This window comes from Hemibagrus wyckioides, linkage group LG17 (genome assembly GCF_019097595.1).
Source record: "Hemibagrus wyckioides isolate EC202008001 linkage group LG17, SWU_Hwy_1.0, whole genome shotgun sequence".
NCBI lineage: Eukaryota > Metazoa > Chordata > Actinopteri > Siluriformes > Bagridae > Hemibagrus > Hemibagrus wyckioides.
Genome location: NC_080726.1, coordinates 6,613,681 through 6,636,870, shown reverse-complemented (window position 1 = coordinate 6,636,870; position 23,190 = coordinate 6,613,681). Strand labels below are relative to the sequence as shown.

General features: G+C 41.9%; 3 protein-coding genes across 3 annotated transcripts; all 3 read left to right on the top strand.

Annotated features, from left to right (window-relative positions):
* The first annotated feature begins 1,592 nt into the window (after positions 1–1,592).
* LOC131368258 (olfactory receptor 2AT4-like) lies at positions 1,593–8,418 on the top strand. The gene is made up of 3 exons (XM_058414260.1): positions 1,593–2,516; positions 7,308–7,358; positions 8,386–8,418. Exons 1-3 carry the CDS (start codon positions 1,593–1,595, stop codon positions 8,416–8,418), a joined length of 1,008 nt encoding a protein of 335 aa, XP_058270243.1.
* A 1,688-nt stretch (positions 8,419–10,106) lies between these two features.
* On the top strand, positions 10,107–11,072 carry LOC131368255 (olfactory receptor 2AT4-like). Its single transcript, XM_058414257.1, has one exon. It carries the CDS (start codon positions 10,107–10,109, stop codon positions 11,070–11,072), a length of 966 nt encoding a protein of 321 aa, XP_058270240.1.
* A 4,597-nt stretch (positions 11,073–15,669) lies between these two features.
* Positions 15,670–19,586, top strand: LOC131368254 (olfactory receptor 2AT4-like). The gene is made up of 2 exons (XM_058414256.1): positions 15,670–15,701; positions 18,635–19,586. The coding sequence occupies exons 1-2, from the start codon at positions 15,670–15,672 to the stop codon at positions 19,584–19,586; spliced, it is 984 nt and encodes a 327-aa protein (XP_058270239.1).
* The last annotated feature ends 3,604 nt before the right edge of the window (positions 19,587–23,190 follow it).

Here is a 23,190-nt window from a genome sequence, read left to right as displayed (position 1 = left end):
TGGTGACACATAAGGAACAGGAGCATGGGTGTGCATGATTGACCCCTGAAGCAACGGAGGTGGCGGGGTAGGCAGCAGTGTAGATGGCCATTAAGAGAGATCCCTAGAAACCCTACTACTCAGGCATTAGGATTGCTTTCTGCTCCTAAATACTGACTGGCCTACCAGATTTTACTCAGGGGGGCTCAGGCAGCAACACTAGCCTTCTTTTCCTCTCCCAGCAGGCCAAGCTGGGGCTGATGGCTACGGGTAGATAGCCCTAGCTCCTCACTGCACCGAGGGAAGAACAGGCCCTTAGGAGAAACTGTGGCATATAAAAGAAAGGTTTGCCTATAAATTTGTTGCCTAGTGGAGTTCGGACCTAATTGGTGGCCCTTCTCCACAGATGAGCTCCTTTAGCAGGCCAGCCTGGTATGCCTGTGCTGTGCAGCCCAGTTCATTATTTGCGGCCATGTAGGCTTTCTCCATAAGGGCCACCGTGGCCTGACAGGGCTTCAATGGGAGCACAGACTTTTCTCCATGTGGCCAGTGAAGGGGAAAAATTTCTCGTGTCTCTTCAACCCTAGGCATCGTCACATACCCATGTTCATCTAGGCCCACAATGGCTGAATAGCAGTGGCCTAATAAGGACTTTTCCACATCCTTGACACCTCAGTCTGGAGGCCTGGGGAAAAAAATTGGACATGTCTGCATAGTGGTGGAAGTTGGCAAAGTTAGGTAGCAGTCATCAATCTTAGAGCAGACAATGCTAAACTTTCATGAGGCAAAGCTAAGCTAAGCTTAGCAAATAAAAATTCCCAAGGCTTCTTGCTTTAAACTTTCAGCTTCATTTTGTTATGTCACTGCTAGTCTCATCCATGTATTTGCTTCCCAGAATGCACTGCAACATTACGACATGGCTGATCCAGACTCCATTTCCCATCACACACTATCACTCTTATGCATAAGGTCATATGATTACTGATTGACCACACTGGACTCAATCAAGCACACACAAAATAATCCAGACTCAGACAGAGGTGTTGTTAATGTTAATACTGAATAAACATCAAAAAATGTAAACAAAGCACTATAGCATGATAACATATTTGAATAGAGATATGAATGCAAACATACACAATGCAGTATACAGATACAGTATACTACATGCTACTGTATACTACAGATAACTGATAAAAATAGTTCTTTGTTAAAAATAGGAATGCGGAATATTTATAGAAATGAATATCTAGCAATCATGCAGTCTGAATAAAGCAAGAGTATGCACTCTCTAAGGATGTGATCAGATGTTTATAATTACATCAAAATATGCTCAAAGTCTCAACAGAATTTCAATAAAAGCCCAACAAGACAAGCCTTCATCCCTTAGTGTGTGGACAGCTTTGAAAGAGCCTGGATCATATTTCAGGGAAGGTATGATTCAAGTGGTGTGGATACAGTGATATTGCATTTTTTATCTTCTAAATTTACATATATGATTTCACTGAATGAAATATTTATTTTAACGCCAAAAAAGATTTTTATCTTCATGTGTCTAATATATTGTAAACAGCTATGCTCTTTTTTGTCAGATGACTACCTATACTGAATCGATGTACAAAAATAGAACAACAAACATACCTGAGTTTATCCTGCAAGGATTTACAGGAATTCCTGCTGAATATTATGGATTGTTGGGAACATTTTTCCTCTTCATTTATCTGATGCTGGTATCTGGAAACATTTTCATCCTTGTATTTGTGACATGTGAAAAAAGTCTCCAGAAGCCAACATACATCATTTTCTGTAATCTTGCAATATCAGATCTTGGATTTGGAACCACAACTCTGCCCAGAATCATTGCTAAGTACTGGATGTCTGATATCATGTCATTTAATAGCTGTACCGCACAAATGTATCTTGTTCATTATTTTGGGACTTGCACCTCATTTCTTATGGCATTAATGGCTCTTGATCGATTTGTTGCCATATGTAACCCACTAAGATATCCAGTTCTCATTAAGAACTCCAGTATTGCAATTCTTTGTTCAGTGTTTTGGATTGTACCCTTCTTCATTCTTGCTGGAACTGTTTCATTTGCCCTTAGTGTGCCTTACTGTGGCCCAAATATTATACGCCACTGCTACTGTGACTACATTTCGGTAATAAGCCTAGCATGTGCAGACATAACAGCCTTGAGAGTCACTACTACTTCCGTAGCTATGGCAGTACTGTGGGGTCCTTTATTTTATATCATATTTTCTTATGTGGCCATCATTATTTCAGTCATGAAGATCGCAAATAAAGAGGGACGATATAAAACGTTTTTAACATGTACTCCACAGCTGTTAATCATCTGTCTGTACTATCTCCCCAGAAGTTTTGTGTATTTGGCATTTGCTATTGGATTTCGTTTTGAATCAAATCTTAATATTGCATTGATAATGATGTACAGTCTTTTCCCTGCCATCATCAATCCACTCATATACTGCTTTAGGACCAAAGAAATTAAAGACACATTAATGAGGAAATTTAAGCAAAGACAGATGAGGGTAAATAGAAAAACTATTTTAACATAAAGAAAATTCCATCTTATTCAGATATTTCACGTATAATTGATCAGTCACATGTAACATATAAATCATAAGCTGCTACTGCTTATTAATTTTATATTTATTAAATACAATACACAAGAAAATGTTATTAGTTGGTTAATCAGTCATAATGATTGGTGATCATTCATAACATATTTTGTATTAAATTGAATGGATGTTATAAAATGTTTTAGCTATGTATGCAAGAAATATTTGCACAGCCAAGTAACAAAAGTAAGCTTTGTTGCTCTTTCAGTTGGTACATGAGATATGAGCAGTGCGGTAACTTATTCCGTACTTCAGTGTTTTTGTTTGTTTGTTTGTTTAATGTTTTATGTATTCTACGTAGTAAATATTTTATTGTCTTAAACAGCTTACAACTTGAATATATACACTTCACTGCATTAAGCTTTTGTTATATCATTTTTCACATACATTTTTATAATTAAATTTTATTGTTCTGATTTAATGCAATATTAATTAATGTGATATTATTACCATTATTAGCAAGACAATTTAAAATTTTTATTATTTAATCTTTATTTTTTTAATTGTAAAGATATTTTTTCTGGTAGTGCCAAGCTCAAGCTTTTTTGTTAATAGACATTAATGCACAGTAACCAGTAAGAATATAAAAAAAGGAAAAAAAACATTTTGATTTAATCCTTTTACAAATCAGTTGTCTAATGTCTAAATTCATAATAAATTATCCAGATATCTGATTCCTGGTCCCCTCAAATATGGAGATTTGCTTCAACCAAATCACGGCATGGTCCACAGATATTCTGGTCTGCTGCCAATTAATTTTAATTTGTCATGTTGCCTAATGTTTTTACTTTCATGATTCTGTGGAAATGTTTATTACATTTATTGATGTATAAAAACAGACTTTCATGGAACTGGATGATTGTAAATATCTCGGATTAGTTGCAAGAGTGCTTATTTATTTGTATAGCACATTTTAAAATAATATATAGTTTTATAGTTTCTGGTAGATAGATTATACATTTATGTTCAGCTAAATAACATTACATCGTTATATGTATAATTACTTTTATGTCATAACATTAGGTAAAAATATTTTGTTGCATGCATCTATCTGCTATACTAATAAAGAAAAATCCATGACTGGAAGTGGTTAATCATTTTCATTTTCAACTACAAAACAGTACAGAATAATAATAATAATAATAATAATAATAATAATAATAATAATAATAATAATAATAATATAATGCCCTTTTAAGGAAATCAGGTCATTCTTTGAATTAAGTGGTTCTCTGACCCCAGGATAACTATGCAATATCCAGCAACGGCCAGCAAAATTTTAATCTGTCAAAGTTTATTTTCAACAATGTAGAACTGCATGATCACTATCAATCAGATCGGAAATCACATATATGCACCCGAATACTGAGACCTTGCCATGTAATGACCAGTACACAATCTCCATTACCAACTGTGCATTTTGTACACTTTAATTTACACTGCTGACTCTCTTATTTTATGCAGATTTATCGGCTCGGGTAGGTCACATGATGAAGAGCACACCAGCAAGACCATAAAAGGGCATCTACATCATATTACATCAGGAAGCACAAATGGACGCCCGGAGTTCTTGCCAGGGATCTGGGTTGCATATGAACCTGGTGTAGTTTCCTTTCGAGGGAACTTGATGCTGCATCATGGCTGACGCTGTGGGAACACCAATACCAACACTGCCACATGCCGGGAGATGTCTGTCCCGGAGGTCATGAAAGAACCTGGGTTAAGAACCTGAACTGGGCACAGCAGATGCAGTCTCTCCTGCTCTGCCAACTCATGGGGCAGAGGGCAGAAGGCCTGCAGAAAGACTGTATGACTGGCTAATAGTAGAGCCATTTCCAGGGTTAGAACCTTCTCAGAGGTTGACTCTATTGGTTCAAAGGGGGCTTAGAAAAGCCCTGGACATGGTCTGCAGGAAAGCCTTAGCCACCTGGCACAGCACTGAAAGTGAGAGACCAGAGAACAGGCATGTGACTCGCAGCAATGGCTGCCACATATACCTCAATGTGTACAGTGAAAGGCCCTCAAAACATCATGTCTACAGGAACAGCACTGTACAAATGGCAGTGAACTAGATACTGATGATGCCGATTATACCAGAGGCAAAAGTTTGACCTCGGTTGGGAGACTGGAGTCTAGGAGCTGGTCTCCCTCAGGGGCCAGTCCAAGAGTTTGCAAATCCTAGGGCGGGAGTGGAGAATCACCCTCTTTGCCTGAGAGAGGAGGTTCCTCCTGATAGGAATCTCCCAATCTACCATCCATAAGGAAAATTAGGTCCACAAACCAGACTCAGGTGGGCTAATGAGGAGCCACCAGTAACAGGTGAACTCAGCCATGGTGTATCCTGGCTATGGCTCCTGTGAGGGAAAGCATACAGACTGAACCTTGGCTACATTTGCACCATGGCATCCAAAAGAGAAAGCTACAAGGGACAGCAGGTTGACTCCTCAGAGGTGAACACTGCCACTTCCGCATGGACAAAAATTGCCATATGCATTCCACCACCAGTGGGTGGAGATGTCATTCCTTGGGCCTTAGCCCTTGCCTCAGCAGGAAGCCTGATTCTCATGCGCTCTAAAGAGTAAATTTCTCTCAGTGAGAGAAATCATATCAAGAAATCATATCAATATGGCGCCAGTGAGGTCGGCTGCCGTCACGACTGCTCCTACCACTTTTTCTTTGTTTTTGTCTTTTAAATTAAGTTTCAGTACAAACATACTGGCTAATTCTTCAACATGGAGTACATTCGTTACAATAGAGATACTCTTATTTCTATTGGTGTACAATGTACTCACAATTCGACATTTTTAACCCCGGATCCAAGCTGGCCAAGTGAGATCCTGAGGGAGAACAAAGGACGCGAACCGAAGCGGCGGTCCCAAGGGAAACGAGCCGGCGTCAGGAACAGGCTGAGAGCCCGTGCACACCGCACACCTCTGCCTAGCATCCTGCTTGCCAACGTCCAGTCACTGGAGAACAAGCTCGATGACCTCAGGGCCAGGGTAAAGTTCCAGAGAGACCTTGAGGACTGTAATCTCCTCTGCTTCACCGAGACATGGCTGAACCCAGCGGTACCGGACAACGCCATCCAGCCGGCCGAGTTCTTCTCGGTTCACCACATGGACAGGACACTGGACTCGGGGAAGTCAAGAGGAGGTGGCGTGTGTTTAATGTTCAACCAAGAACACCTAGAATCTGGACTTTCTGGACATACTCATACATGACATGACATTCTACTTCAGCTGATCATTGCAGACTGTTGTTTTGTTTTAGCACAAAATTAAAAGTTCATGGACGCCAAAAACAGTGGTGTTCATGTATAACACCGCCAGACGATATTACAGTACAGAAATCATGCAGTTACTAACTTGCATGATGAAGTACTCTGTAAACTTCGCGAACTCGGCTTGCTGTGAAGTCCAGGCCTTCAGTCCTCGGCGTCGCCTGATGCTGGTGGCCGGGAGAGAGGACGTCGCAAGCGGTGTTCGAGGAAGCGGAAGCGCGGTAAACGGGCGGGTGTCCGTGCTAGGCTAACAACCAACCCTGGCCGACCGGCACTCCCTTCCATCATCTTGTCCAACATCTGCTCACTGGATAATAAACTGGACTACATCCGACTCCAGCGAACTACACGGCGTGAGTTCAGAGAGTGCTGCATCTTTGTTTTCACAGAGATGTGGCTCAGCAACAGAGTTCCGGACGCCGCCATTCAGCTAGCCGGGCTAACCGTGTTTCGTGCCGACAGGAATGCAGCTCTGTGCGGTAAGACATCAACACGGAATGGTGTAAGGACTCTGTGCTAATGCTAAGGAGGCTCTGTGTGAGCTGTACGGAGCTATTAGCGAGCTGCAGAATGCTCACCCCGACGGACTGTTTATCATCGCCGGAGATTTCAATCATGCAAATCTCAGAACAGTGCTCCCTAAATTCTATCAGTATGTGGATTTTGCTACGAGAGGGACGAACACGCTGGATGTTGTTTACACAAACATTCCCAGCGCGTATCGTGCGGAGCCCCGCCCCCACCTCCGCTACTCAGACCATATCTCTGTTATGTTGATTCCAGCATACAGACCACTCTAAACCGGTTCTGAAACAGGTTAAAACCTGGCCAGCAGGAGCCATCTCTGCTCTTCAGGACTGTTTTGAGTGCACTGACTGGGACATGTTTAGGGAGGCTGCAACCAACGGCGACTCTATTGACTTGGAGGAGTACATGGCATCAGTGACCAGCTACATCGGGAAGTGCATCGATGACGTGACCGTCTCCAAGACCATAAATTAAAAATTGCAAGGGCCAAACTCTCCCGAGCCATCAGAGAGGCAAAGCGCACACACGCCCAGAGAATCCACAGCCACTTCCAGAACAGCAGAGACTCCCGGCGCATGTGGCAGGGCATCTAGGCGATCACCAACTACAGGACAACTTCACCTGCCTGTGACAGTGATGCCTCCCTTCCAGACGCGCTGAACGACTTCTACGCTGGGTTTGAGGCACAGAACAACACAACAGCGAGGAAGACCATCCCTCCTCCTAATGACCCAGTGCTCTGTCTCACCACGGCTGACGTGAGGAGATCTCTATGCAGAGTTAACCCATGGAAGTCTGCTGGACCAGACAACATTCCTGGCAGAGTTCTCAAGGAGTGTGCAGAGCAGCTAGCAGATGTCTTCACTGACATCTTCAACATCTCACTGAGCAGCGCCTTCATCCCAACGCGCCTCAAGACAACGACCATCGTCCCTGTGCCAAAGAAGTCTATGGTTTCCTGCCTCAATGACTATCGTCCCGTCACTCTCACACCAATCGTGATGAAATGCTTCGAGAGGCTCATCATGAGGCACATCAAGTCACAGCTACCACCCTCGCTGGACCCCTTGCAGTTTGCATATCGTCCTAACCGCTCCACGCATGACGCCATCACCACAACCCTCCATCTGGCCCTCACACACCTGGACTGTAAGGACTCCTACGTTTGAATGCTGTTCATAGATTTCAGTTCAGCATTCAACACAATCATCCCTCAGCAGCTGATTGAGAAGCTGAGTCTCCTGGGCCTGAATACCTCTCTCTGCAACTGGATCCTGGATTTCCTGACTGGGAGACCTCAATCAGTCCAGATCAGGAACAGTATCTCCAGCACCACCACACTGAGCACTGGAGCTCCTCAGGGCTGTGTGCTCAGTCCATTGCTGTTCACTCTGCTGACTCACGACTGTGCAGAAATGCACAGCTCCAACCACATTGTCAAGTTCGCCGATGAGCACCTCTATTGCACTACCTCTACCTGTCATCTGCTGCTATAGTCATATTTATGTTTATTTCTATTTGCACTACCTCAACCGCTGCTGTGTGTTTTTGCACAATATTTTTGCACAATACTTTTTTACATCATTTCATTTTATCTTATTTTATTTCACTTACATTCCATCACACATGTTCTTTTCTTTCTTTTTCGGCGCTAAGTGTCCTGTGTTCTTTTGTGTGGTCTTTCTTGTATTTATTGTCTTTTGCACTGTCTTGACTATGCTCTGTTTGCACCTAGCTGCACACTGTGCACTTTACGTGGCTAAGACAAACTTCTGTCCTAGCTCTGTGGTGTTGTTTTTTTTTGTGCTGAACTCTTTGTTGTTGTATGTTTATGTAGCACCAGGTCCTGGAGAAACGTTGTTTCATTTCACTATGTACTGCGGCAGCTTTATGTGGTTGAAATGACAATAAAGCTTCTTGAATCTTGTATCTTGAATCTTTTTCAATGGCATCCAGAACCCACTGCAAAACACCTGGCAGATGCTTTGACATTGCCATGTGGTCTGAGAGAGGTGTTAGCCTCTTGGTGTTCTCACCTTGACTGGTGCCCTGAAACAGTGAGCTGGCGGGAGCTAAACTAGATTGTGGTGACACATAAGGAACAGGAGCATGGGTGTGCATGATTGACCCCTGAAGCAACGGAGGTGGCGGGGTAGGCAGCAGTGTAGATGGCCATTAAGAGAGATCCCTAGAAACCCTACTACTCAGGCATTAGGATTGCTTTCTGCTCCTAAATACTGACTGGCCTACCAGATTTTACTCAGGGGGGCTCAGGCAGCAACACTAGCCTTCTTTTCCTCTCCCAGCAGGCCAAGCTGGGGCTGATGGCTACGGGTAGATAGCCCTAGCTCCTCACTGCACCGAGGGAAGAACAGGCCCTTAGGAGAAACTGTGGCATATAAAAGAAAGGTTTGCCTATAAATTTGTTGCCTAGTGGAGTTCGGACCTAATTGGTGGCCCTTCTCCACAGATGAGCTCCTTTAGCAGGCCAGCCTGGTATGCCTGTGCTGTGCAGCCCAGTTCATTATTTGCGGCCATGTAGGCTTTCTCCATAAGGGCCACCGTGGCCTGACAGGGCTTCAATGGGAGCACAGACTTTTCTCCATGTGGCCAGTGAAGGGGAAAAATTTCTCGTGTCTCTTCAACCCTAGGCATCGTCACATACCCATGTTCATCTAGGCCCACAATGGCTGAATAGCAGTGGCCTAATAAGGACTTTTCCACATCCTTGACACCTCAGTCTGGAGGCCTGGGGAAAAAAATTGGACATGTCTGCATAGTGGTGGAAGTTGGCAAAGTTAGGTAGCAGTCATCAATCTTAGAGCAGACAATGCTAAACTTTCATGAGGCAAAGCTAAGCTAAGCTTAGCAAATAAAAATTCCCAAGGCTTCTTGCTTTAAACTTTCAGCTTCATTTTGTTATGTCACTGCTAGTCTCATCCATGTATTTGCTTCCCAGAATGCACTGCAACATTACGACATGGCTGATCCAGACTCCATTTCCCATCACACACTATCACTCTTATGCATAAGGTCATATGATTACTGATTGACCACACTGGACTCAATCAAGCACACACAAAATAATCCAGACTCAGACAGAGGTGTTGTTAATGTTAATACTGAATAAACATCAAAAAATGTAAACAAAGCACTATAGCATGATAACATATTTGAATAGAGATATGAATGCAAACATACACAATGCAGTATACAGATACAGTATACTACATGCTACTGTATACTACAGATAACTGATAAAAATAGTTCTTTGTTAAAAATAGGAATGCGGAATATTTATAGAAATGAATATCTAGCAATCATGCAGTCTGAATAAAGCAAGAGTATGCACTCTCTAAGGATGTGATCAGATGTTTATAATTACATCAAAATATGCTCAAAGTCTCAACAGAATTTCAATAAAAGCCCAACAAGACAAGCCTTCATCCCTTAGTGTGTGGACAGCTTTGAAAGAGCCTGGATCATATTTCAGGGAAGGTATGATTCAAGTGGTGTGGATACAGTGATATTGCATTTTTTATCTTCTAAATTTACATATATGATTTCACTGAATGAAATATTTATTTTAACGCCAAAAAAGATTTTTATCTTCATGTGTCTAATATATTGTAAACAGCTATGCTCTTTTTTGTCAGATGACTACCTATACTGAATCGATGTACAAAAATAGAACAACAAACATACCTGAGTTTATCCTGCAAGGATTTACAGGAATTCCTGCTGAATATTATGGATTGTTGGGAACATTTTTCCTCTTCATTTATCTGATGCTGGTATCTGGAAACATTTTCATCCTTGTATTTGTGACATGTGAAAAAAGTCTCCAGAAGCCAACATACATCATTTTCTGTAATCTTGCAATATCAGATCTTGGATTTGGAACCACAACTCTGCCCAGAATCATTGCTAAGTACTGGATGTCTGATATCATGTCATTTAATAGCTGTACCGCACAAATGTATCTTGTTCATTATTTTGGGACTTGCACCTCATTTCTTATGGCATTAATGGCTCTTGATCGATTTGTTGCCATATGTAACCCACTAAGATATCCAGTTCTCATTAAGAACTCCAGTATTGCAATTCTTTGTTCAGTGTTTTGGATTGTACCCTTCTTCATTCTTGCTGGAACTGTTTCATTTGCCCTTAGTGTGCCTTACTGTGGCCCAAATATTATACGCCACTGCTACTGTGACTACATTTCGGTAATAAGCCTAGCATGTGCAGACATAACAGCCTTGAGAGTCACTACTACTTCCGTAGCTATGGCAGTACTGTGGGGTCCTTTATTTTATATCATATTTTCTTATGTGGCCATCATTATTTCAGTCATGAAAATCGCAAATAAAGAGGGACGATATAAAACGTTTTTAACATGTACTCCACAGCTGTTAATCATCTGTCTGTACTATCTCCCCAGAAGTTTTGTGTATTTGGCATTTGCTATTGGATTTCGTTTTGAATCAAATCTTAATATTGCATTGATAATGATGTACAGTCTTTTCCCTGCCATCATCAATCCACTCATATACTGCTTTAGGACCAAAGAAATTAAAGACACATTAATGAGGAAATTTAAGCAAAGACAGATGAGGGTAAATAGAAAAACTATTTTAACATAAAGAAAATTCCATCTTATTCAGATATTTCACGTATAATTGATCAGTCACATGTAACATATAAATCATAAGCTGCTACTGCTTATTAATTTTATATTTATTAAATACAATACACAAGAAAATGTTATTAGTTGGTTAATCAGTCATAATGATTGGTGATCATTCATAACATATTTTGTATTAAATTGAATGGATGTTATAAAATGTTTTAGCTATGTATGCAAGAAATATTTGCACAGCCAAGTAACAAAAGTAAGCTTTGTTGCTCTTTCAGTTGGTACATGAGATATGAGCAGTGCGGTAACTTATTCCGTACTTCAGTGTTTTTGTTTGTTTGTTTGTTTAATGTTTTATGTATTCTACGTAGTAAATATTTTATTGTCTTAAACAGCTTACAACTTGAATATATACACTTCACTGCATTAAGCTTTTGTTATATCATTTTTCACATACATTTTTATAATTAAATTTTATTGTTCTGATTTAATGCAATATTAATTAATGTGATATTATTACCATTATTAGCAAGACAATTTAAAATTTTTATTATTTAATCTTTATTTTTTTAATTGTAAAGATATTTTTTCTGGTAGTGCCAAGCTCAAGCTTTTTTGTTAATAGACATTAATGCACAGTAACCAGTAAGAATATAAAAAAAGGAAAAAAAACATTTTGATTTAATCCTTTTACAAATCAGTTGTCTAATGTCTAAATTCATAATAAATTATCCAGATATCTGATTCCTGGTCCCCTCAAATATGGAGATTTGCTTCAACCAAATCACGGCATGGTCCACAGATATTCTGGTCTCCTGCCAATTAATTTTAATTTGTCATGTTGCCTAATGTTTTTACTTTCATGATTCTGTGGAAATGTTTATTACATTTATTGATGTATAAAAACAGACTTTCATGGAACTGGATGATTGTAAATATCTCGGATTAGTTGCAAGAGTGCTTATTTATTTGTATAGCACATTTTAAAATAATATATAGTTTTATAGTTTCTGGTAGATAGATTATACATTTATGTTCAGCTAAATAACATTACATCGTTATATGTATAATTACTTTTATGTCATAACATTAGGTAAAAATATTTTGTTGCATGCATCTATCTGCTACACTAATAAAGAAAAATCCATGACTGGAAGTGGTTAATCATTTTCAACTACAAAACAGTACAGAATAATAACAATAATAATAATAATAATAATAATAATAATAATAATAATAATAATAATAATAATATAATGCCCTTTTAAGGAAATCAGGTCATTCTTTGAATTAAGTGGTTCTCTGACCCCAGGATAACTATGCAATATCCAGCAACGGCCAGCAAAATTTTAATCTGTCAAAGTTTATTTTCAACAATGTAGAACTGCATGATCACTATCAATCAGATCGGAAATCACATATATGCACCCGAATACTGAGACCTTGCCATGTAATGACCAGTACACAATCTCCATTACCAACTGTGCATTTTGTACACTTTAATTTACACTGCTGACTCTCTTATTTTATGCAGATTTATCGGCTCGGGTAGGTCACATGATGAAGAGCACACCAGCAAGACCATAAAAGGGCATCTACATCATATTACATCAGGAAGCACAAATGGACGCCCGGAGTTCTTGCCAGGGATCTGGGTTGCATATGAACCTGGTGTAGTTTCCTTTCGAGGGAACTTGATGCTGCATCATGGCTGACGCTGTGGGAACACCAATACCAACACTGCCACATGCCGGGAGATGTCTGTCCCGGAGGTCATGAAAGAACCTGGGTTAAGAACCTGAACTGGGCACAGCAGATGCAGTCTCTCCTGCTCTGCCAACTCATGGGGCAGAGGGCAGAAGGCCTGCAGAAAGACTGTATGACTGGCTAATAGTAGAGCCATTTCCAGGGTTAGAACCTTCTCAGAGGTTGACTCTATTGGTTCAAAGGGGGCTTAGAAAAGCCCTGGACATGGTCTGCAGGAAAGCCTTAGCCACCTGGCACAGCACTGAAAGTGAGAGACCAGAGAACAGGCATGTGACTCGCAGCAATGGCTGCCACATATACCTCAATGTGTACAGTGAAAGGCCCTCAAAACATCATGTCTACAGGAACAGCACTGTACAAATGGCAGTGAACTAGATACTGATGATGCCGATTATACCAGAGGCAAAAGTTTGACCTCGGTTGGGAGACTGGAGTCTAGGAGCTGGTCTCCCTCAGGGGCCAGTCCAAGAGTTTGCAAATCCTAGGGCGGGAGTGGAGAATCACCCTCTTTGCCTGAGAGAGGAGGTTCCTCCTGATAGGAATCTCCCAATCTACCATCCATAAGGAAAATTAGGTCCACAAACCAGACTCAGGTGGGCTAATGAGGAGCCACCAGTAACAGGTGAACTCAGCCATGGTGTATCCTGGCTATGGCTCCTGTGAGGGAAAGCATACAGACTGAACCTTGGCTACATTTGCACCATGGCATCCAAAAGAGAAAGCTACAAGGGACAGCAGGTTGACTCCTCAGAGGTGAACACTGCCACTTCCGCATGGACAAAAATTGCCATATGCATTCCACCACCAGTGGGTGGAGATGTCATTCCTTGGGCCTTAGCCCTTGCCTCAGCAGGAAGCCTGATTCTCATGCGCTCTAAAGAGTAAATTTCTCTCAGTGAGAGAAATCATATCAAGAAATCATATCAATATGGCGCCAGTGAGGTCGGCTGCCGTCACGACTGCTCCTACCACTTTTTCTTTGTTTTTGTCTTTTAAATTAAGTTTCAGTACAAACATACTGGCTAATTCTTCAACATGGAGTACATTCGTTACAATAGAGATACTCTTATTTCTATTGGTGTACAATGTACTCACAATTCGACATTTTTAACCCCGGATCCAAGCTGGCCAAGTGAGATCCTGAGGGAGAACAAAGGACGCGAACCGAAGCGGCGGTCCCAAGGGAAACGAGCCGGCGTCAGGAACAGGCTGAGAGCCCGTGCACACCGCACACCTCTGCCTAGCATCCTGCTTGCCAACGTCCAGTCACTGGAGAACAAGCTCGATGACCTCAGGGCCAGGGTAAAGTTCCAGAGAGACCTTGAGGACTGTAATCTCCTCTGCTTCACCGAGACATGGCTGAACCCAGCGGTACCGGACAACGCCATCCAGCCGGCCGAGTTCTTCTCGGTTCACCACATGGACAGGACACTGGACTCGGGGAAGTCAAGAGGAGGTGGCGTGTGTTTAATGTTCAACCAAGAACACCTAGAATCTGGACTTTCTGGACATACTCATACATGACATGACATTCTACTTCAGCTGATCATTGCAGACTGTTGTTTTGTTTTAGCACAAAATTAAAAGTTCATGGACGCCAAAAACAGTGGTGTTCATGTATAACACCGCCAGACGATATTACAGTACAGAAATCATGCAGTTACTAACTTGCATGATGAAGTACTCTGTAAACTTCGCGAACTCGGCTTGCTGTGAAGTCCAGGCCTTCAGTCCTCGGCGTCGCCTGATGCTGGTGGCCGGGAGAGAGGACGTCGCAAGCGGTGTTCGAGGAAGCGGAAGCGCGGTAAACGGGCGGGTGTCCGTGCTAGGCTAACAACCAACCCTGGCCGACCGGCACTCCCTTCCATCATCTTGTCCAACATCTGCTCACTGGATAATAAACTGGACTACATCCGACTCCAGCGAACTACACGGCGTGAGTTCAGAGAGTGCTGCATCTTTGTTTTCACAGAGATGTGGCTCAGCAACAGAGTTCCGGACGCCGCCATTCAGCTAGCCGGGCTAACCGTGTTTCGTGCCGACAGGAATGCAGCTCTGTGCGGTAAGACATCAACACGGAATGGTGTAAGGACTCTGTGCTAATGCTAAGGAGGTTCTGTGTGAGCTGTACGGAGCTATTAGCGAGCTGCAGAATGCTCACCCCGACGGACTGTTTATCATCGCCGGAGATTTCAATCATGCAAATCTCAGAACAGTGCTCCCTAAATTCTATCAGTATGTGGATTTTGCTACGAGAGGGACGAACACGCTGGATGTTGTTTACACAAACATTCCCAGCGCGTATCGTGCGGAGCCCCGCCCCCACCTCCGCTACTCAGACCATATCTCTGTTATGTTGATTCCAGCATACAGACCACTCTAAACCGGTTCTGAAACAGGTTAAAACCTGGCCAGCAGGAGCCATCTCTGCTCTTCAGGACTGTTTTGAGTGCACTGACTGGGACATGTTTAGGGAGGCTGCAACCAACGGCGACTCTATTGACTTGGAGGAGTACATGGCATCAGTGACCAGCTACATTGGGAAGTGCATCGATGACGTGACCGTCTCCAAGACCATAAATTAAAAATTGCAAGGGCCAAACTCTCCCGAGCCATCAGAGAGGCAAAGCGCACACACGCCCAGAGAATCCACAGCCACTTCCAGAACAGCAGAGACTCCCGGCGCATGTGGCAGGGCATCTAGGCGATCACCAACTACAGGACAACTTCACCTGCCTGTGACAGTGATGCCTCCCTTCCAGACGCGCTGAACGACTTCTACGCTGGGTTTGAGGCACAGAACAACACAACAGCGAGGAAGACCATCCCTCCTCCTAATGACCCAGTGCTCTGTCTCACCACGGCTGACGTGAGGAGATCTCTATGCAGAGTTAACCCATGGAAGTCTGCTGGACCAGACAACATTCCTGGCAGAGTTCTCAAGGAGTGTGCAGAGCAGCTAGCAGATGTCTTCACTGACATCTTCAACATCTCACTGAGCAGCGCCTTCATCCCAACGCGCCTCAAGACAACGACCATCGTCCCTGTGCCAAAGAAGTCTATGGTTTCCTGCCTCAATGACTATCGTCCCGTCACTCTCACACCAATCGTGATGAAATGCTTCGAGAGGCTCATCATGAGGCACATCAAGTCACAGCTACCACCCTCGCTGGACCCCTTGCAGTTTGCATATCGTCCTAACCGCTCCACGCATGACGCCATCACCACAACCCTCCATCTGGCCCTCACACACCTGGACTGTAAGGACTCCTACGTTTGAATGCTGTTCATAGATTTCAGTTCAGCATTCAACACAATCATCCCTCAGCAGCTGATTGAGAAGCTGAGTCTCCTGGGCCTGAATACCTCTCTCTGCAACTGGATCCTGGATTTCCTGACTGGGAGACCTCAATCAGTCCAGATCAGGAACAGTATCTCCAGCACCACCACACTGAGCACTGGAGCTCCTCAGGGCTGTGTGCTCAGTCCATTGCTGTTCACTCTGCTGACTCACGACTGTGCAGAAATGCACAGCTCCAACCACATTGTCAAGTTCGCCGATGAGCACCTCTATTGCACTACCTCTACCTGTCATCTGCTGCTATAGTCATATTTATGTTTATTTCTATTTGCACTACCTCAACCGCTGCTGTGTGTTTTTGCACAATATTTTTGCACAATACTTTTTTACATCATTTCATTTTATCTTATTTTATTTCACTTACATTCCATCACACATGTTCTTTTCTTTCTTTTTCGGCGCTAAGTGTCCTGTGTTCTTTTGTGTGGTCTTTCTTGTATTTATTGTCTTTTGCACTGTCTTGACTATGCTCTGTTTGCACCTAGCTGCACACTGTGCACTTTACGTGGCTAAGACAAACTTCTGTCCTAGCTCTGTGGTGTTGTTTTTTTTTGTGCTGAACTCTTTGTTGTTGTATGTTTATGTAGCACCAGGTCCTGGAGAAACGTTGTTTCATTTCACTATGTACTGCGGCAGCTTTATGTGGTTGAAATGACAATAAAGCTTCTTGAATCTTGTATCTTGAATCTTTTTCAATGGCATCCAGAACCCACTGCAAAACACCTGGCAGATGCTTTGACATTGCCATGTGGTCTGAGAGAGGTGTTAGCCTCTTGGTGTTCTCACCTTGACTGGTGCCCTGAAACAGTGAGCTGGCGGGAGCTAAACTAGATTGTGGTGACACATAAGGAACAGGAGCATGGGTGTGCATGATTGACCCCTGAAGCAACGGAGGTGGCGGGGTAGGCAGCAGTGTAGATGGCCATTAAGAGAGATCCCTAGAAACCCTACTACTCAGGCATTAGGATTGCTTTCTGCTCCTAAATACTGACTGGCCTACCAGATTTTACTCAGGGGGGCTCAGGCAGCAACACTAGCCTTCTTTTCCTCTCTCAGCAGGCCAAGCTGGGGCTGATGGCTACGGGTAGATAGCCCTAGCTCCTCACTGCACCGAGGGAAGAACAGGCCCTTAGGAGAAACTGTGGCATATAAAAGAAAGGTTTGCCTATAAATTTGTTGCCTAGTGGAGTTCGGACCTAATTGGTGGCCCTTCTCCACAGATGAGCTCCTTTAGCAGGCCAGCCTGGTATGCCTGTGCTGTGCAGCCCAGTTCATTATTTGCGGCCATGTAGGCTTTCTCCATAAGGGCCACCGTGGCCTGACAGGGCTTCAATGGGAGCACAGACTTTTCTCCATGTGGCCAGTGAAGGGGAAAAATTTCTCGTGTCTCTTCAACCCTAGGCATCGTCACATACCCATGTTCATCTAGGCCCACAATGGCTGAATAGCAGTGGCCTAATAAGGACTTTTCCACATCCTTGACACCTCAGTCTGGAGGCCTGGGGAAAAAAATTGGACATGTCTGCATAGTGGTGGAAGTTGGCAAAGTTAGGTAGCAGTCATCAATCTTAGAGCAGACAATGCTAAACTTTCATGAGGCAAAGCTAAGCTAAGCTTAGCAAATAAAAATTCCCAAGGCTTCTTGCTTTAAACTTTCAGCTTCATTTTGTTATGTCACTGCTAGTCTCATCCATGTATTTGCTTCCCAGAATGCACTGCAACATTACGACATGGCTGATCCAGACTCCATTTCCCATCACACACTATCACTCTTATGCATAAGGTCATATGATTACTGATTGACCACACTGGACTCAATCAAGCACACACAAAATAATCCAGACTCAGACAGAGGTGTTGTTAATGTTAATACTGAATAAACATCAAAAAATGTAAACAAAGCACTATAGCATGATAACATATTTGAATAGAGATATGAATGCAAACATACACAATGCAGTATACAGATACAGTATACTACATGCTACTGTATACTACAGATAACTGATAAAAATAGTTCTTTGTTAAAAATAGGAATGCGGAATATTTATAGAAATGAATATCTAGCAATCATGCAGTCTGAATAAAGCAAGAGTATGCACTCTCTAAGGATGTGATCAGATGTTTATAATTACATCAAAATATGCTCAAAGTCTCAACAGAATTTCAATAAAAGCCCAACAAGACAAGCCTTCATCCCTTAGTGTGTGGACAGCTTTGAAAGAGCCTGGATCATATTTCAGGGAAGGTATGATTCAAGTGGTGTGGATACAGTGATATTGCATTTTTTATCTTCTAAATTTACATATATGATTTCACTGAATGAAATATTTATTTTAACGCCAAAAAAGATTTTTATCTTCATGTGTCTAATATATTGTAAACAGCTATGCTCTTTTTTGTCAGATGACTACCTATACTGAATCGATGTACAAAAATAGAACAACAAACATACCTGAGTTTATCCTGCAAGGATTTACAGGAATTCCTGCTGAATATTATGGATTGTTGGGAACATTTTTCCTCTTCATTTATCTGATGCTGGTATCTGGAAACATTTTCATCCTTGTATTTGTGACATGTGAAAAAAGTCTCCAGAAGCCAACATACATCATTTTCTGTAATCTTGCAATATCAGATCTTGGATTTGGAACCACAACTCTGCCCAGAATCATTGCTAAGTACTGGATGTCTGATATCATGTCATTTAATAGCTGTACCGCACAAATGTATCTTGTTCATTATTTTGGGACTTGCACCTCATTTCTTATGGCATTAATGGCTCTTGATCGATTTGTTGCCATATGTAACCCACTAAGATATCCAGTTCTCATTAAGAACTCCAGTATTGCAATTCTTTGTTCAGTGTTTTGGATTGTACCCTTCTTCATTCTTGCTGGAACTGTTTCATTTGCCCTTAGTGTGCCTTACTGTGGCCCAAATATTATACGCCACTGCTACTGTGACTACATTTCGGTAATAAGCCTAGCATGTGCAGACATAACAGCCTTGAGAGTCACTACTACTTCCGTAGCTATGGCAGTACTGTGGGGTCCTTTATTTTATATCATATTTTCTTATGTGGCCATCATTATTTCAGTCATGAAGATCGCAAATAAAGAGGGACGATATAAAACGTTTTTAACATGTACTCCACAACTGTTAATCATCTGCCTGTATTATCTCCCCAGAAGTTTTGTGTATTTGGCATTTGCTATTGGATTTCGTTTTGAATCAAATCTTAATATTGCAATGATAATGATGTACAGTCTTTTCCCTGCCCTCATCAATCCACTCATATACTGCTTTAGGACCAAAGAAATTAAAGACACATTAATGAGGAAATTTAAGCAAAGGCAGTTGAGGCTGAATGGAAAAACAATTGTAACTTAAAGAAATAGATTTATTAAATATTATGTACAAGAAAATGTTAGTTAGAACCGATTAATCACTCAAAATTTCGTAATCATTTATAACATATTTTCTATTACATTTAAAGTGAATGGCTCTATTACAACATATTTTAAGTATGTATAATTGCACAGCCTTATAACAATAGGAATCTGATGCACACACCTTTGTGGCTTGCACATTTGTACATGGGTCATGAGCATTGCTGTGATATTATTAATAATGTTGCATTATTATTATTATTATTATTTTTTTTTTTTTATTTTTTTTTTTTTACCAGCTGTGCTGTTTTTCTACACACCTGGTAAACACAGCTGTATGTTTTGTTTTTTGTTTGTTTGGTTGGTTTACAAATTGGTTGACTAATGTCTAAATTCTTAATAAATGATCCATATATCTGATTCTTGGTTCTCTTAAAAATGGAGGTCTGAGGTTTGTTTCAACCAAATAACAGCATGGCCCATATCTAGTGCGGATGTTCTGGTCCCCTGCCAAATAACATGATTGCTTTAATTTATCATGTTCCTACTGTTTTTCTTTCATGATTCTGTGTAAATGTTTATTACATTTTTTGATGTATAAAAGCAGACTTTTATGGAGCTAAGACTTCTAATAGCTCAACTTTGTTTCAACAGTGCTTATTTGATTGCATAGCACATTTAAAAATGGTGTACTGTATCATGGAGCAGGGGCATGAAGTGTAGGATCAAAATGCAGAGTTTATTGAGAAAAACAGTACAATATGCAATCCAAAAATGACAGGCAAAAATCAGAACGGGAAAAACAGGCATGCAGCAAAGCAATCCAATACACAAGAAAATCCTGAGACAGAAAACAGGTCCAAACACACATTGCAATGGCAAGAAAACAAGGAATGGCATGGTATAATAGCAGTGTTCACTGGCGTGAGCATGGTTTACATACAGTGAGGAAAAAAACTATTTGATCCCCTGCTGATTCTGTACGTTTGCCCACAGACAAAGAAATGATCAGTCTGTAATTTAAATGGTACTGTAGGTGTATTTGAACAGTGAGAGGCAGAATAACAACAAAAAAATCTAGAAAAACGCATTTCAGAAAAGTTATACATTGATTTGCATTTTAATGAGTGAAATAAGTATTTGATCCCCTATCAGTTAGAAAGATTTCTGGCTCCCAGGTGTCTTTTATACAGGTAACAAGCTGAGATTACAATAGGAGCACTCTCAGGGAGTGTTCTTAATCTCAGCTTGTTAACTGTATGAAAGACACCTGTCCACAGAAGGAAGCAATCAATCAGATTCCAAACTCTCCATCATGGCCAAGACCAAAGAGCTGTCCATGGATGTCAGGTACAAGATTGTAGACCTACACAAGGCTGGAATGAGCTACAAGACCATCGCCAAGCAGCTTGGTGAGAAGGTGACAACAGTTGGTGCGATTATTCCCAAATGGAAGAAACACAAAAGGACTGTCAATCTTCCTCGATCTGGGGCTCCATGCAAGATCTCACCTCATGGAGTTTCAATGATCATGAGAACGGTGAGGAATCAGCCCAGAATTACACTGGAGGACTTTGTCAATGATCTCAAGGCAGCTGGGACCATAATCACCAAGAAAACAATTGGTAACACACTACGCCGTGAAAGACTGAAATCCAGTAGCGCCTGCAATGTCCCCCTGCTAAAGAAAGCACATGTACAGTGTAGCGTCTCCAGGTCGGCTCACTTGCTCATGGGGTCCGTTGCATCCTTCTCAAAAACTCAATTAACTATTACACAGCTCACAACTGAGCTATCACTACTTATAGTCGTTCATTATACCTCAACCGACATGTAACTCATGGGAGCCAAGTTCCGGGATGTCTGATGGCTCTGGATAACCAATGACCCCCCCAACGAGACTGGAGACAAAGGAGGAATCCTGCCTCCATGAATGTTGGAGTTCTGCAGACCATCAGTACTGATAGCCCAGCCTCACACCCCGGAACTTCCCATCAACTTGTGACCTTAACATGCAAATCACCCTGCGCCTAGCAGTTTTACTGCCATCAACAAGAATTCCCTAATCTAAACCGAATCAATGCCTTGACCGGGGGATGACCAAAGTTCTGACTGAAGACACACACACACATATACATACACACACACACCCACACACATACATACACACCCACACACACACACACACATGCGTCTGGAAACGCTCATCCTGACCCCCACACACACACACACAAGGAGAGTTCCTTTATTCAACTTTCAATAAAACAATAGTAAAACCTTACCTGACCCATGCCTAACACACCTGTATATATGTATTCCCCATTTGCCTTTATATTTCTATGGTTGTATTACCACTCATGACCTGTTGTTCTGCGTTTTCATGAAACATGTTTTATAAGATAAGAATGTATGTTTTAATTGCCTATACCCAGTTTCCTTTCCTCTCATCTGTTTCTTTCATGTTTACTATCAAAATGATCCTCTTTTACTTTTATAAGCAATAGTGTATGCCATGTGGTCATCCAAGTACATAATATGAGCCTACGATACTTTAATTGAAACTTTATCCATTCCTGACTTCACCATAAAGTATGCAAATGAGTGACCGAGTGGAGACAAAGAAACTTTTCCCTCCAAAGTTTCAGGTATTGGATTGGTCACTCTGAAAAACTGGGCGCGACCAAGGGATCAATAAAAACCCTAAGCACCCATCTATTGTGGATTTTTTTTTTTCGAGCTTTGGCTTTTTTAGCTTTGGCTTTTTGCTCAGCTTTTTGCTCTGCTCAGCTCGGCTTGGCCCCACGGGGGCCAATCCCCTCTCCGCTCTGCAGTCGTGCGCCTTTTCTTCCCGGCACGACTTCTTCTATCGTCGCCCGACTGGACTCCAATCTTTCTTCGGGACAACACTTTCAGTTTCTTCTGAGACTTTGCCAGCAGCATCAATTGAAGAACTTCGTTTGCACCACCGAAACCTTTTTCGTTCCAGCAGAATCTCTTGCTTATTCCGAGGACTTTGAATCTCTGAATCTCCTTGATCCATTACATCAGGACGCTTGTCAACGAACCAATGCAAGTAAAAGTTACTAATTATTTTAGATCCAAAATTCTAAGCTGAAGCCCCTTTATTAAGGCGAATCCTAATTCCATTGATGATTCTCACACGTGGTAATCAAAACTCAATTTGAAACTTGCCATATTTGATCTCTTCTGTTTCCTTATCTCGTTCAAACTCTCTCTCTCTCTCTCTCTCTCATTCTGGTTTCCTCAGTATTCCCTTCCTTACTCTGTATCTCTCTTTACCTCCTTATTCTCTCTCTATAGGCCTATGTACATGTGTTGTAGTTAGTATGTGTTGTGTGTTTCTGTTTTATTAAATGCATTTTATTGACGAGTGATTGTCTCTGTGCTTTGCTCACAATTTCGGGGTCCCTGAACATTGCTTTTGCTACGTGCTAAATTACAGCTAGTACTTTATAAAGTAGTTATTCTTTCTTGACAGGATGTCGGTGGAGGCCACCCAAGGTCACTCCTCAGGTCCCTACCCCTTCCAATCCACTAAGTACTGCAAGCAACCCCTCCTTCTCAGAGAGTCCAGGATGGTGTGG